The following is a 15,575-nucleotide window of genomic DNA, read 5'->3' on the forward strand; positions in this document are numbered from 1 at the left end:
TCATATGTAACGTTGCTAGACATGTTTGAGCTAGATATTTATCCCTCCTTTGATTTGTGAGATTTTGTGTGAGCATATGTTTATTATGTGATTTATAGCTCTATAAACATATAATGATATTTTATAATTATGACTCTACGTGAGCCTAAGATAATAAAGTTGGGAGTGGGATGATGCATATCATGTATTATATTGTTAGTATATATAAGTTGTAAATATGGACATGATGAGCATATTGCATGAACGCATATATATATATATATATATATATATATAGGTTTTTATACTACATTTTAAATTGTAGAGATATATACTTGTTGAGCTTTATTCTTATTATCTTTTGGTGAGAATATTTTCATATTAGTAGATAACCCCGAGTTTACGGAGAAGCTAGCAAATATTTGTTTTATAATTTTTTATTTTATTATTGTAAAATAAGTTAGATCTATTATAGCTTCCGCATAGGCATTTGCTTTTGATGATGTATATTAATATGTATTTTAAAACTTATTGTGGCGTATGGTATTTTGGGTTTATTTTTTTAATATTTATTTTGAAAATGTTGGGTTTTTATTTCGCATATTATGTAGAAGCATTAATTAACATGTAATGTAAAAATAATGTGTTTCAAGAAATGAGAAGGTGTTGTACCCTTCCCTTGGCTACGATGAACTTTGCAGTGCTTTTAGTGTTGACCCACTCGTTGCTATCAAGCCTTCCAAGAAGTGAAAAAGCTTGTCCCGAAAGCTACTTTGTCTCTTTTGTAGCCTTCTTAGCCGCTAAAACGACACAAGGGGACTCCTTGGATCACAATATTAGTATCGTTGCAATTCAATATACACGAGACTTCTTCAATTGAAGGGGTTCCCACGAAGGTGACGTGGCCAGTCAGGTTAATGCATCTTGGTAAGGAGATTTCGAGAGTGGGGCCAAATTGGTATTGAGTATCCCGTCGTCCGATCGTCTTCCTCGAGCATTGCCCATAAGTGCTGCATGGTGTGGCTCAATAGCTTCGGTTAGCTCTTAGAGAAGCTATCGCTTTTGTAAACGGGAAGGGTCTACAATGACTGCAAGAAACTTGTATTAGCTGTTAACAAGCTTCCGGCGAACCCTATAATTCACTAACATTCTAATTGGATCGTCAAATATCCTTCTGTAACAGTTTGCTACACGAGGAAATGCAATAATACCATCACTCGTAACCCAGCAAACTATCCTTTCAATTATCGTATCCGTAAGGATTGGGTTAAACCCATCCCCCCGACTATGACTGTACTCCGAATTCTCTTTTAATATATTCAGTCCTTGGACTGTTTTAAACATAAATAAATGTAATTATAGATCAGAATTCAAGCAGGAGGATAACTGAAGCAGCAAAACCAATCAAGCGGAGTCAAATCCAACTACGTATGCACACGCATCTTTCTACCATCTTTAGCAGAAGAGCTTCTCATGGTGGTTACCAACCACCAGACCTGTTAAAAAATAACAATCTCAGGCAACTCACTTTATTCATGTATAAATACATTTTTGACCAATTACTTCGGCATCTTTGCTATTTCAAACAACCACAGCTTCAGCACACCAAGCAGTAATGGAAATTCTGTGAGAATTTAAGGCAATTTGACTGAGAGAGATGGAGGAGGGTCAAATTTGTACAAGGAAAAGTTCTCAATTTTGTCACTAAGATCATAACATTAACTCTTCAAAGAGAAACTGAGAATTCTACAATAGCCTACTGTCCCACGAATAAGATTGGATGAAGTTTCACTTAGCTTCTTCGGAGCTAATTATACCGAACAGACAGACAAATTCCTAAATCAGAAGTTATCATTTTTTGCCTCTCATATTAACTAATCATATATGCTGCAGTCAAAGCTATCAAGCCCTTTTTACATTGCTTAACATCCCTCCTAGTCCCAATCTAAGTTGATCCACAAACAATTATAGCTGGAACAATTGCAATGAACTAATTCTGTGATAGCTTCTTAGTAGTGTTTAGGGACACAAAATCAATATAGGTTATTCCCATGAGACTCGAATTAGCACCACAAGGGAGCATGTTACAAGAATTAAAATAAGAGCAGAGTTATCTTGTAAATAAAATTCTAATATGATATCACGTGTTCAATGAAAAGAACACTCTGTCAAAATTCTTTCTAGGTCACAGTAAATTATTACCCTGCTGTAATATATGATTAACTTTACCTGATATACAACTAACAAAATGTGCCAAGAAAACTGAAAGGTCAACCTACAAATCATGCACTGGAACTTTGATCTGTCTCATCATTCAAAGCTTCAGTTACACCGACTTCGGCCGGACGAAGAACGCGGTCATATAGCATGTAACCATTCTGTCACACAAGGAGATTATAATGATCAGATAGACAAAAGATAAAGAAATGAAGTTGGAAATAATCAATTATAAAGACAAAGGCTGCCAACCAAGGCAATGCAAATAGAATAACTGTGGTGCTACATAACAGAGGCAGAGAAAGTACAATCATCATTAAAAAAAATTGGCATGGCAATTTCAATCATCAAAAATCAAATACTGACTCATTTGTGTTAGAATCCAGTTTCACCGTGTGGGGGAATGGACATTTCTCACCTTGAATAACAACATCCTTGTGTTTATATAACACAGCAGGCATAAAGTAAAAAAAGTGAAGTAAATTGTTACCTCAGAACATGCCAAAATAACAGAAGCATGCAATCACCTCTTGATTAAGTAGGAGATTTAAACCCCGACGAAACCTAGCTTTCTGGTCTACGAAAAGATAATTCCTATATGTATAGCAATCTTCAGATGAACTTCTCTGAGGACAAACATCATCTAGAAGTTCGTGTTCTGCATAAATGTTCCAGAAGACAACTACATTCTTTTTTAATGTTTACTTTTGATGCTGACGACTGCAGAGAGAGGATTAAAAAAATGTGCAGTATCATTGCAAAGGAGTTGAACCCTAGCTAGAGCAAGCTTCAGGGGATCCTCTATAACTCCAGTATTTCTCATATATCTAAATCTTCTTTCTCACTCACTAGACCTTCATGGAACAAAGGATAGAGGACTGTAATTGCAGCATTGTGAGCGTGACCAAATTTTATCAGGATTACCTTGGTTAAATCCATCTGTCTTCTTGGATCCTTCAAATATTCAAGCTAATCTATGTCTAGCATAGTTACTTTGTTGCCTGCAAAGTCTACTGGGACAATGATTCTTTTTCTTTCTCTTATTCACTAATGGTCAAGAGAAAATTAGCCCAAGTCCACTAAATGAAACATCCAGTATTCCTCCAAATCAATTCTCCAAATTCTAAGCTATAACTGCGTCATTCAAATCTAGTACACAAATATAGGACCACTGCTAAAAGACGGAAGGAGCTAAGGATGACTTGTTTACTTGTCCTTGTTCTCAACACAAATGAAATCCGATAAAGACCTTCTCCGTCAGGAACATATTGCTAATCTAGCACATGTAGAAAGAAATCTTTTCTTGACCCATGGAGTCCTGTAGGATTGGACTATGTGCTTTTAACACAACAGAACATGATAAATATGTTGCTCCCCTGTGATATTCTCCTTCTCGTTTGAGTTGCAGCAGCCATCCTCTACTACATAAGCAAGAAAACATTTAAAGAATGTGAAATTTTCAGTGGGTATAGATTTTGCAGTTTGTGATTAGAAGTAATTTTCTTAATTATGAATTGTTAAGTAATTAGCTTTTTGTTGGAGTAAGCCTACAGAATTCAAGTCTCAAGTTTAGGCATTCGAACGCCGTAGCCCAAGTGCAGAAGAATAGTTTAGGCGTTTGAACAACCTAAATCGACGTTCGAATACTGTAGTCCAATAGCTAAAGAGCAGATTAGACATTCGAACGGCCCAACACAACGTTCAATGCCGTCGCCTGAGAGCAGAAGAGCAGCTTAAGCATTCGAACGACTGTTCGTAGGAGAGCAGTTCAAGCATTCGAACGATCTAGCCTGGCGTTCGAATGTCGTAGCCCGAGAGCAAAAGAGCAGTTTAAGCGTTTGAACGCTGGACGACTGTCCAAATGCCCGATGGTTGGGCTATTTCGTATTAAAGTTTATTTATTGTTTTTTGACGTATGGCTAATCTCTAAATATGTAATGACAGTCATTTTGACACTGTTGAATATTTAGGCACTTATTTGAAACTAAGTGTGAGCCATCCTTTTCCTTCCTCTTCTCTTCCCCTCGGTACCCATGCCGAGATTCCTCTCACGGCCGAGGCTACACCTCCGTCGCTTCTTTCTCCTCACTCTGGTGATCCTCCTACTAGTAGGTAGCCCCATTCCCTCTCCTCTTCTACAACCTTAACCAATTCCTAAGCCATTCAATCCTCTAGCAACCAAGGTTAACCTCCATTAACCTAATCTTTTGCATAACTACCCCACAACTTTCCCAAGACATCTTCCTCTCTTTCGCCCCATATAAAGCTCCACTACACTATCATCACCTCCACAACAATCTCCACTTCCATTTGAACTACTCTAACCTTTGATCTACAGATAAAAAATAGATTAATCTCAACCAAAATAACTACCCAAGCCTATCTATCCTTTCTCCTTTTGAGTTCGATATTGATTTAAGATCAGGTTGCAACAATAGAACAACTTTTGAACAAACAAAGAGGTCACTCAAGCTAGAACCTTAGTAGAATCCCTCATCCTCTCCAGATGATTGCAGAGAGCATGTAAATAAACAGCTAAGATATCTCATTACCATTAAGTACAATAATTGCTGCCTTATGTAGATTAAACAACAAAGCAAGATCAAAAGAAAACAAACCCAAGTCTATTAAGTGAATCATTAGATCTGGAGTATGAATCTGATGAATTACAGAATTCTTAGTGACGGGGTTCTGAATTACTGTGACCAAATAATTTCATGATTGAATTCTTAAATGTATTGAGCTTGTTAAACTTATTGATTTTATATCAGTTTTAGAAAGATCTAGCAACCCAAGCTTTTCAGTGCTGACCCAGGCACCAAATCAGTAACTTCTATGAGTCTAATGACTTCAGCTTTTGCATGTTTATAATATTACTCAAAATAAAATATCAAATATAGTTGACACTAATTTTCTGTCATTCCAAACCAATTCTAGCATGAATGTACAAAATACATATAGCTCAGGCATTTCAGACCACCAAATGTTTTTCACTTTCTACCTACCTCATACCTATATACCTCATAACTTGTACAAGGAACAAGGTTTAAGCAAGGTTTGAAGTTTCTGCAACAAATAAATTGATTTCAGCAAAAGATCGATTAGAAAACAAGCACAGAACTAGAACAGCACTTAATTTTACCCAGTCTTGTCAAATATGAGTCATTAAGAAGCTAGCTAATTGATCTATTAGAGGAATTCAGGCCCAATTTGGCTTATATCTGACATGTACCAGATCTGTTAGTTCAAAGGAATATCCATCTACCTCCAATCTTAATCAATTCATAGCCCTTCCTCCTCTATCTCAAGCCTGGCCTAGATCAAAGTGAGATTGTCAGAATTTGACGAATGAGAATTCCACAGATGGCCTCAAGCATCGGTCAACACATGCAAGACAATCCACACCCGGTAATGTTTTCTAAAATTTTCTTTCAAGTACTTTTCCAATTTTTTAGTATTTCCTATATACATTAGAATAAAAGAATTATTTGTGGGCAACGATTGCCGTGCCACAGGCACGGACCGTGCCGGCCGGTCCTTCCCTCTTATGTATCTCAAACTTGGCCTAGATCAAAGTGAGATTGTCGGAATTTGACAAATTAGAATTTCACAGATGGCCTCAAGCATCAGTCAACACATGCAAGACAATCCAAACCCGATAATGTTTTCCAAAATTTTCTTTCAAGTACTCTTCCAATTTTTTAGTATTTCTTATATACATCAGAATAAAATAATTATTTGTGGGCAACGATGGCCATGCCACAAGCACGGATCGTGCCGACCGGTCCCTTCCCCTTCTCTATATCAAACCTGGCCTAGATCAGAGTGAGATTGTCGGAATTTGACGAATCAGAATTCCACAGATGGCCTCAGGCATCAGTCAACACATGCAAGACAATTCACACCCGATAATGCTTTCTAAAATTTTCTTTCAAGTGCTTTTCCAATTTTTCAATATTTCTTATATACATTAGAATAAAAGAATTATTTGTGGGCAACGATGGCTGTGCCACAGGCACGGATCGTGCTGGCCGGTCCCTTCCCCCTTCTCTATCTCAAACCTAGCCTAGATTAGAGTGAGATTGTCGAAATTTGACGAATCAGAATTCCACGGATGGCCTCAGGCATTAGTCAACACATGCAAGACAATCCACACCCAATAACGTTTTCTAAAATTTTCTTTCAAGTACTTTTCCAATTTTTCAGTATTTTCTATATACATTAGAATAAAAGAATTATTTGTGAGCAATGATGGCCGTGCTATAGACAGGGACTGTATCGACCACCGATCGGCACAACACGTGCCGTAAGAGAGGGAGAGAAAAAGTTAAGAAACTACTCACCTTCGCAGTCACTGTCATTGCTCTCTCTCTTATTCTCTCTTCCTCCCTTTCTTTCTCCCCCCCTCGGGCTAGGGCACCCGACGAGTGTGCGAACTTGGACGACGACAAGCCCGACGACAAGGTCACGACAAAGCTACTAGGAGGGGTGCCGTGTCGCACCTCTTGTGCCACGTGTCGGTACACCACCAGCATGGCCATCCATGTTTGTTGGTGTGTCTATTATGTTGTTTTACCTAATACCGACACTTCTAGATACAAACCTAAAACTGCTAAAGCCTGAAACATTAATTTAAGGTAGAAAAAAGGGACCCAGAAAAAGAAAATTGATTCAAATTTAGCTTTCAAGTCAACCAAAGCTTATTAGAGAAATACCTTTAAAACAACAGCAACTGTACCAGCTGGTTTTGAACCATCAGGGATTTGGAAAAGTGCATGATGTCTATGTGGATCAAAATGCTCGTTCATAGGGTCAAACTTTTCCACTCCAAATTTCCCAAACACCTGGAACAACCAAAGAAGATAAAAAAAAATAAAATTTTGAAAAACTAATCTGTGGCAACAAATTGTAGTTCGGCAAGATAAAATTAGAATTTAAATCAACAACAATCCCTTCTTTGTTAGGGCTTAAGGTTTACTGAATACAGAAACTGACAACATAGTTATTGACAATGCAGAGAGATATGGAGGCCAAAAGCAACAGTTATGAAGGCTTATAGGAAATAATAAAAGGCTAATTGAAATTTTCAGAATATCATTATTAACATTAGTACATATTGGGTCATGTTTAAGCCTACCCAAACTGCTTCCCACTTCTTCTTCCCGTCCACCCTTCCCTCGTACGGTATTGTTCCGAAAAGTAGTTTCGTGCCAAAGCAGTAAGGTTTTCAAGGTGGGCCATGCCTAAGGTGCCAAGATGCTACTCAGGCATCAAGCATAAAGTTTTCAAGGTGGTAAAAAGTCTCTATGCATAGGATCGCTATCTCCCTATGCATGAACAAAAGTCAGTGATATTTTTATTATGGTTTGAAGTTTCACCCTAGACGGAACAATTATGGCTGGAATTTTAATAAAAACTAAAGCTGAAACCCATTTGTTAAGGCCGGAACCATCAAACTTTCTAGTTTTGACATTTATTTTGGACCACAATAGGCTAAAACCATTCTATTTCCGTCTAAAATTTTCACTTTTTCTAGGGTTCAAATTCGAGACCAGCTGAAACCAAAACTTTGAACTAATTTGCAATTCCAAAAGACGGTAAAATGATAATAACATTCAACGATATAATATAACAAGTAGCCTCTCTTTTGCCCAAGTTAATACACACCATTATAGGATTTGTAAAACTATGATCAATAAAAAGAGGATCTGATATATTGTAGCCCAGAAAGTTCATCAAGAGAAAGGACCTACCTAATCAGAACCAAGTAGGAAATAGCACTAAATCTCTCTCAACTGTCACATAGCAAATAGCATTGTTTCAGAAGGGACCATATAATCTTCAACAAAACTAATAGTGTTCATTTTGTGTTTACTTCATGCTTAAGTGAAAAACATTCAGAAGCACTCATTTTCATAATCTAATATTTTAGTTATAACAAACAACATGACAACAAAAGAAATATACATCACATTATACCTCAACATCATAATTTTACAAAAGATTTGTCGGCAGACTTTATTTTCAAGAAGTGCTGAAATTATTTTCATCTTGTGCTACTAACTACCCTTTAGTCAATCTGCAAAGAAGCAAAAGATAATTTGAGACTACAAAAGAAATACTACCTCCGAAAGCTGCTTTTCAGTCATCCTGACACCCTCAAGCAGGGTTTTCAAGAGTGGCACGGCACCAGCAGAGTCTTTAGATACATCTACTTTAGAAAAGCTCTCTTTGACAACAGATGATGCTCTTCCCAAGTTATCAGCTACATCTAACAAGCTCTTGGCAAAATTCTGATTTCAATTACAGACAACCAGAATAGGATGAGATATGCATTCAATAGAAGAATAATCCTGATAAAGGTGGAAATGTGCAAATCAGGATAATAAGAAATAGAAAAGGGAAATATCAATTAAGAAACCTGGACAGCATATTTCTTTGAGTTCTCTGCCTCACGTTTTGTCCTGTCTATAACATTCTCCATTTCTGCATAACTGCGGAGAACCTTATCTTGCATTTTCTCAATCTCCTTGTGCTTTACCTTGAGTAACTCTTCCTTCTCAGAAACTAGCTTGACTAGATCATCCATAGATAGCTCATCCTCTGTATCTGAATCTGAATCATAAAATGCAATTCATTTAGTACTCTTCCAACACCTCTTATGAGAGTGGGACTTGGAATCTTTGGATTCTGAACTATGACCTGCATCCGGTGCTTGCTCTGCACCAGTAGAGTCATTCATACTCTTGGTAGAGCCAGCATCAGTTGCATTCTTTGGCACTGCTTTCGCAGCTTCGGCCTTGTCTGCAGATTGTTTCACCTCCTTTTCTGTAGCTTCAGAGGATGCAGAAGATGAGAACCCAAATGTTCGAAGTATTGCATTTGCTAGAGTTGAGTGCCTCAACATCTGGTTTGACTGGAAAGGTACCTGGTGCTACAACAGGAATAAATAAATGAACAACACCACGAAAAAAGTGTCACCATTCTATTGCATCTTTTAGTAAATGATCTATTACAGTGTGAATAAAAAAGCAACATATAGTATTAAACAACAGAGCAGAAGATCTTAACTAGTACCATAGGGACGCGACTTAACATACATACAATCATAAAAAACCAACCAGTCACCCTGAATTCCTGACATGTCGTCAACACACCTATCAAAAGTGCATACCAGCATGTCTTACAAAATCAAATTAATTAAAGTCTACAGATCATCACTAATAACATGCATCACACGTCCAAAGATTATTTAAACAAAATAGAGGCTGCCAATTGCAAGAGTAAAATATAATTATCAATCTATTGAATGAAGCATTGCTGCAAAAGCCAATAAAAGTGACTTCATATAAAGAAAATCCTTGATTAAGGTCCAGATTCGAAAAATTAGTTCAAGAAGTATCACAATAGTAACAAAAGGACTTAAATTAAATATGTTCAGTCTCTTATGTAGATGGTCCTTGCAGGGACGCCAGATTGCATACACATATGCAGCGGCGTAGGCGAATTGTCTATGGCATTTTAGAGATTAGAACAATGTAACCAGCAAAATAGAGTTGAATGATAAATTGATTAATTCTCATATAAACCCAGGTAGAACATATTCTTCGCCAACATTACAGTCCACGATACAAATACTAAATAATTAAAAACTAAAACCGTCAAGCCCAAAAAAATCTCATACAAAGCCAAACGTAAACAACCAGAAAACCGGAAGTTGGTAAAAGCACAACCAAGATCAGATTTTGATCAATACCGGGGTAGCAGTTTCGTGTTAAAACCCAAAAATAATAATCAAACTTCACCTTGGTGTAAGAACATGAAGCGGATCCCCCAAGCGAACGGAAACCGCTCGAGAGAATCTTGAGCGACTCCGGCCGAGGAGAAGTCGAGATTAGACAATGGTCGACACTTCTTCTCGAAATCCGTGATAGGACCCTAGAAGCCATCACCTTCTCCGATTCGAAGCCAAATTGGTTAAAATTAAGCAAAACAAATCGAACCTAGAGTTCAGCGGTGGGGAGAAGCCGTAAAAGAGAGGGGAGAACAGGCTAGAAGAGGACACCGATACGGCATGCGGTGGGAATTAATCACAAAAGGACAATTATACCCCTCACACGATGGGAGGTAATGAATAAAAGGATGTACATTCGAGCAAGAATGGAGGGTCTAATTGTCCATAGACAAGGGCTTTATGGTGAAAGGGTTTAAGATGGGATCGGATCGCTTTTATAGCTTCGGGTTTTAATTTTGCTTGGTTTTAAGACCCTTTTTTTTAAAATTAAAGGATATTACATTTGGACCTGAACTCTTAACTATTAAAATAAAAGCATCCAAAGCGCCCTCTTTTATTAGTTATCCATTAGATTTTTTCAGTTAAATTGACATGTGAGTATGACGTGATTAATTCTATATTCTATTGGAATCATTTTACTCTCATTTTAGATAAAAAAAAAAGGAGGAAAATTCAAGGTAAAATGATCGTTAACATTTTTTCTTAACACCGTCAGAGTTTTTGATAGTTTAAAAAAGAAGATATTAATTATCTAATATGTCACACTTTTTGATGATGCCAATGAGAAATATTAAATCATGACTATCTTATTCTTCTCTTTCTATTTTAGAGCGCATCCATAAAATTGATCCCTCAATGTTTTCTAAACTAATTAAATATTCTACATAGTTAAGGTGGTTAGCATGCCACAAAAAATGAATAAGAAAATCTATATGAAAAATGAATTAAAAGTCTAGGTGTAATTTTTCCTTAACTATATCATGTAGACAGGATTTTTCTGGAGCATATGAGTTGAAGAGGATTTTTAACTATATCATGTAGGCTCTATTGATAATTAGCCTCTATGAAGAGCCCCAGACTAGATACAGAGCCCTGGGCCCAACTATAGTAAGCACTTTATCAACTTGAGCTGAGAAATTTTTGCAGTAGTTAAGAGTGTTAGAATATGCAAGAGAAGGAATGTTTTAGGGTTTAGTTCCAAATAGGATAAAAGATAGTTATAAAAGTATTAATAGATCATGGATCTAATGTTGTTGGTTTAAGCTTTTTGGTCGAACTAAATTGCATTATTTACATCTAGTTGTAGATTTGTTATGATCATAGTTCTGATGGAACACTTAGTTACTCCTATTAATTTTAGCGATTAGCAATTTAGCATATGAATCACATTTGTTTAGAATATAAATTATACAAACACGAATGAATAAAAAGGTAAAACTATCATGCAGTCAACTCAAGTCCAATTAACATGGAGTATATAATAGAAAGTAAAACTTCACAGTGCTTTTAGTAAGACAAGATTTGATATTAACTCCTTTGGTTTATTCTATTATCCATTCAACCCCCAATCATTCGATTAATGAACGTACGTATGACAACATATGTATGACAGCAAAGAACTTAACGTACGTATCATGATGTCATCTAGCAACCTCCCGGACTGAACCCAATCACTTTTTTTGACAGATCATACACTACATTGAACGTCTTCTGTTGCATGTTTCCAAAGATCGCCGTGTCCGTCGGATCGCTATTGCCGGCGAATGCTAGGCAAGCCTGCGAAATGCTCTGGACGTACAGAATCCCTGACACATCCAAGTTGGCTGTCACGCTGCCGTCGAATTGCAACGCCACCGTCGGAATTTTGATGTTGTTGTAACCTGTGAAGTCATAGCATGTGTCGAGTATTGAAAACGCCGACGCCGACTTGTAGCCTGACATCTTCCGCTGGAATGCCGACCGGAGTGCTGAGTAGGCGTCCGGCGGTAATCTAGTGATAACTGTCCCTGAATCGATGATCGTCCCGGCGGTCGAAAAGACCGTCGGAGATATCGATAGTTTCTGGCCTCCTACAATGATTGCGACCAGATTGAGGAAGTAAAACGTCGGCACGTCTGTGTCTGTTAACATTGGTGTATATTGTACGTTAGTCGTAGGTGAACTGCCACCGAAAGCTAAGTATCCCGTTGAGCTGGTCGTCGGCGGGATGCAGTACGCGAACACCCCGCCATACTTTTGGTATGCCTGTGACACCAATGACGTTTTGTCGCCACCGAGGCCTAGCAGCCCTGCCGCCCGCCCGAAGAGCCCACGGTTCTTCTCCCCGCACCCGAACCGGAAGTTCGGTATCACGTTCGATGGCGTAAGAGTGAGCGTGTCCTGCGCGTAGAATCCAACGGTGTAGGAGTTGTCGCCGTACTGCACAGAGTAAAGGCACCCCGAACCGGAGCATCCGTACGAGTTCAACTGCGAGCAGTACGATGACCCGCACGATATATTGGCGTAAGTAGAAGATTGGAGTGGATCGAAGAGTGACTCTTGCTGAGGATAGCAATAAGAGACGCATGGCTTGCATTGGATCCACGTCACATCGCTACCGGTGTCGAAGACTACAGAGAAGTCCCGTTTTGGGGTCCCAATTCCGATGGACACGATGTAGTTGCCGGTGCTGAGAGATCTTCCAGATCGAGCTGGAATCGTTGCTGAGTCTAAAGAATCCCGTAATTTATCTTCTTGTTTGGAAGCAGATGATGAGATCCGACGATGGATCCAGTCGACTCTAGCTTGATCGTTGTTGAGGATTTGTTTGTGGGATAGATTCTTTTTACGGTGTAGTGGCGAGCAAGGGCCATGCTGGTGAACGAGGTTTAATCTTTGTTCATCGTATCCTTCATGAAGTACTGTATATTGAGAGAGAAGCAAATTATTACGTACTGAAAAAGATTTAAACAATATAATGTTCTGACACTGAGAACTATAAGAAAAATAATTAATTATCAATAATTCAACAAAAACTCAAGCTGAGATTGCGGAATTGACGTCCATTTACAACCCAATCGGATCATTATGCAGCCAATTTTTTCACTATATACAATGTGAGGTTCAAAAGTATTTAATTTGCAACTATAGAGGTTTTCTCTTTTATAGTAGATCCTGTGTCTCTTCTTTCGACAAAAAGCAACAGACGGTAGCGTCACGGGGTTGGTTTTAGGGCGTAATATAAGAAAGAAAAATTATTAGCTACAAGTTGCAGCAAGGAAAATTATTGTATATAATATAGTAGACCGTACTATTATTTTAAGTGAAGAATCGAATATCTCAACCAGTAAATTACCAGTCAAGAGAAGTGATAGAAGTAGACATAAAAGAATGCATGCTCAGACCTTTGGACGAGGAGCAACTGGTGCTCGGTAGCAAAGATCGAACGTCGACGGTGTGATGACTGCTCAAGTACTCCTTTTGAGTCGCATGCGAGGATCGACTGGGAAGTACAAATACGAAAAGGAGAAGGAGAAGGAGAAGAAGACAGGCATGGGAGAAGAATGTAGGCAAAAGAGAAGCCATATTGCAACTTAGTGCTGGGCTGCTGCCACTTCCCTGTATCTTCTAATATATATATATATATATATAGATGAAGGCTTATTGGATAAAATCATTCCAAAAGGCATGTTTCTTTGGTTAGTCTTTGAGTAGTGGAAGTTTGCAAGCAACTCACTTCGCTTTCTCTCTCTAGATTTCTTTCTTTCTTTCTTTCTTTCTTTCTTTCTTTCCGGCAATAAGAAAAAACCAAAGAGGGGGTCCAGAGAGAGAGAGAGAGAGAGAAGATAATGGAATCCAACCCATGCGCATAGAAAGAAGGCGTTCACGCGTTAGTTAGAGGGAGGATGGCGACTAATTAATTAATTAATTAATTATATTCATTTTTGCAAGTCTATACTCGTAGTCTTCTCGTGTAGACCCAAAACTTCTTCTAACTTTATAAAATGGAATTTCCCTTTTTAATCTTGGACATCGACACAACTGTCGTTGATATCTTATTGATTCTCATAATTGTTACTATATTCTTTAAAAGAACTAATTAAATTATCAAAATTCCTTCTTTTGGAAGTTTAGAATGTTAAATGTATCACTACTTTTTATTTTAAAAAATATAAAGATATCTGCTTCATGATTTAAATTAACTCGCATTGTGATATAGGACAATATTAAATATTTTCCGACCATTTCAAGGGATTTATATAATGGTAAAATGTTCTTTCTATCATCTCGTTTAAGGTTTAGTTATGCTTAATTTTATTTAAGAAGAGAATTTTATAAATTATACAGTACATTTAATTTATTTTATAATTTTTGACCCATCTTTTTCTCTATTATTTTATTTAATATATTGGTGTTATTTTGACTAATTGATGTCGATCAAATTACTAAAATACCTCTTCACCATCTTTTCACCATCCCCAACCACCTCCTCCTACAGTTGTTGTCGTCACCACTTTCTCTCGTCTTCTCTTTCCTCCTCTTCCTCCTCCGCCTCCTCGTCCTTCTCTTCCTCTTCTACCTATCCTTCCTTCGACTAAAGATTCGTTAGAGAAGTTGGAGCTTTTAGTCCTCAATCCTTTTCTCCCTCCCTTTAAATCCTCCTCCTCTAACTCTATTTAATAATCATCTACTTAGTTCTTGGCTAATTTATTAGATGATTATTAAAGAGAGGATGAAGAAGACATGTGTCACTTATGTATTTATAAATTATTTTGTATATTATAAGATAATATTATTTTGTTGGTACAATTTAAGTTAATCTAGGGAGTTAAATAAGAATTACAGAAAAAGGAGTCGGATTACAAAATTCTCAAAGATGGGGTGCATATCACAAGTTGGCAAAATATATGGTATGATTTATAAAATTCCTATTTAATAATTATAACTTTTAAAGAATTCAATCAAATTAATACTTATTATAATATTTTAAAGAATATAATGAGAATCGATGTTCATGAAAAAAGTTTTAGTGGTAATTACGACCATTAAAGCTCGTTGTTCGTGAATAACTTATTTATCAGACACAAGCCAAATTTGAACTTAGAATATAAACAAGCTCAATATGAGCGAGACATAGCTCGCTTGTGTTCGATGATGTTACGTTTTTAGTATTGACAATTGTGCATAAAATATTCTAAGTATTTTTATACATGTACATAAATATTTATACAAGTTCTAAAAGTATTTAGATTGAATAATTGCAAGATCAAAAGAGAAAGATTTCTGTGTTCGCACTGCATTCGCACCACGTTTGAACGCATTCTTAGGGGTTCACATATATAGAGAATGCGTTTGGGGTGTTTGAACGTGTGCATAGGCATTCGCACATATAAAGAACGCATTTGGGTTGTTCGAACGTGAGCATAGGTGTTCGCACATATAGAGAACGCGCTCGGGCCGTTCGAACGTGAGCACAGGCGTTTGCACATACAGAGAACATGTTCGGGCCATTCGAACATGTGTACAAGCGTTCGCAAATATAAAGAATATTTTTTCGCCGTTCGAATGCAGTCAAGGGCTGTTCAAATGCACCCTGCATACGTTC

The 15,575-nt window shown here is 37.4% G+C and overlaps 2 protein-coding genes across 4 annotated transcripts; both read right to left on the reverse strand.

The window, feature by feature from the left end:
• Positions 1-1,260: 1,260 nt before the first annotated feature.
• Positions 1,261-10,289, reverse strand: LOC140769555 (grpE protein homolog 2, mitochondrial-like). Of its 3 annotated transcripts, XR_012105927.1 has the most exons (7): positions 10,002-10,289; positions 8,899-9,130; positions 8,618-8,811; positions 8,322-8,489; positions 6,912-7,040; positions 2,209-2,357; positions 1,261-1,475 (listed from the first exon to the last, which is right to left on the reverse strand). XR_012105927.1 is itself a non-coding variant. In XM_073110285.1 (6 exons), the coding sequence occupies exons 1-6, from the start codon at positions 10,143-10,145 to the stop codon at positions 2,262-2,264; spliced, it is 963 nt and encodes a 320-aa protein (XP_072966386.1). In that variant the 5' UTR covers positions 10,146-10,287; the 3' UTR covers positions 1,956-2,261. The 3 variants fall into 3 exon arrangements, 2 of the variants coding, with proteins under 2 accessions (XP_072966386.1, XP_072966388.1); XM_073110285.1 differs by lacking the exon at positions 1,261-1,475 and having other exon boundaries at positions 1,956-2,357; positions 10,002-10,287; XM_073110287.1 differs by lacking the exon at positions 1,261-1,475 and having other exon boundaries at positions 1,962-2,357; positions 8,899-9,124; positions 10,002-10,284.
• A 1,160-nt stretch (positions 10,290-11,449) lies between these two features.
• On the reverse strand, positions 11,450-13,595 carry LOC140771338 (aspartyl protease family protein At5g10770-like). The gene is made up of 2 exons (XM_073112833.1): positions 13,375-13,595; positions 11,450-12,891 (listed from the first exon to the last, which is right to left on the reverse strand). The coding sequence occupies exons 1-2, from the start codon at positions 13,553-13,555 to the stop codon at positions 11,636-11,638; spliced, it is 1,437 nt and encodes a 478-aa protein (XP_072968934.1). The 5' UTR covers positions 13,556-13,595; the 3' UTR covers positions 11,450-11,635.
• Between the last annotated feature and the right edge of the window lie 1,980 nt (positions 13,596-15,575).

The sequence above is a fragment of the Typha angustifolia genome, chromosome 11, assembly GCF_048772165.1.
Source record: "Typha angustifolia cultivar Huaian chromosome 11, ASM4877216v1, whole genome shotgun sequence".
NCBI classification, from domain to species: domain Eukaryota; kingdom Viridiplantae; phylum Streptophyta; class Magnoliopsida; order Poales; family Typhaceae; genus Typha; species Typha angustifolia.

Bases quoted from the DNA above. Each gene is read 5' to 3' on its own strand.
- LOC140769555 (XM_073110285.1), bottom strand. From the start codon at position 10,145: ATGGCTTCTAGGGTCCTATCACGGATTTCGAGAAGAAGTGTCGACCAT. The intron at 9,131-10,001 runs GTGAAGTTTGAT...TTCCTGTTGTAG, and splicing joins CTTCATGTTCTTACACCAAG to CACCAGGTACCTTTCCAGTC. The intron at 7,041-8,321 runs GTAGTATTTCTT...TGGTTGTTCCAG, and splicing joins CTGAAAAGCAGCTTTCGGAG to GTGTTTGGGAAATTTGGAGT.
- LOC140771338 (XM_073112833.1), bottom strand. From the start codon at position 13,555: ATGGCTTCTCTTTTGCCTACATTCTTCTCCCATGCCTGTCTTCTTCTC. The intron at 12,892-13,374 runs GTCTGAGCATGC...CTCAATATACAG, and splicing joins CAGTTGCTCCTCGTCCAAAG to TACTTCATGAAGGATACGAT.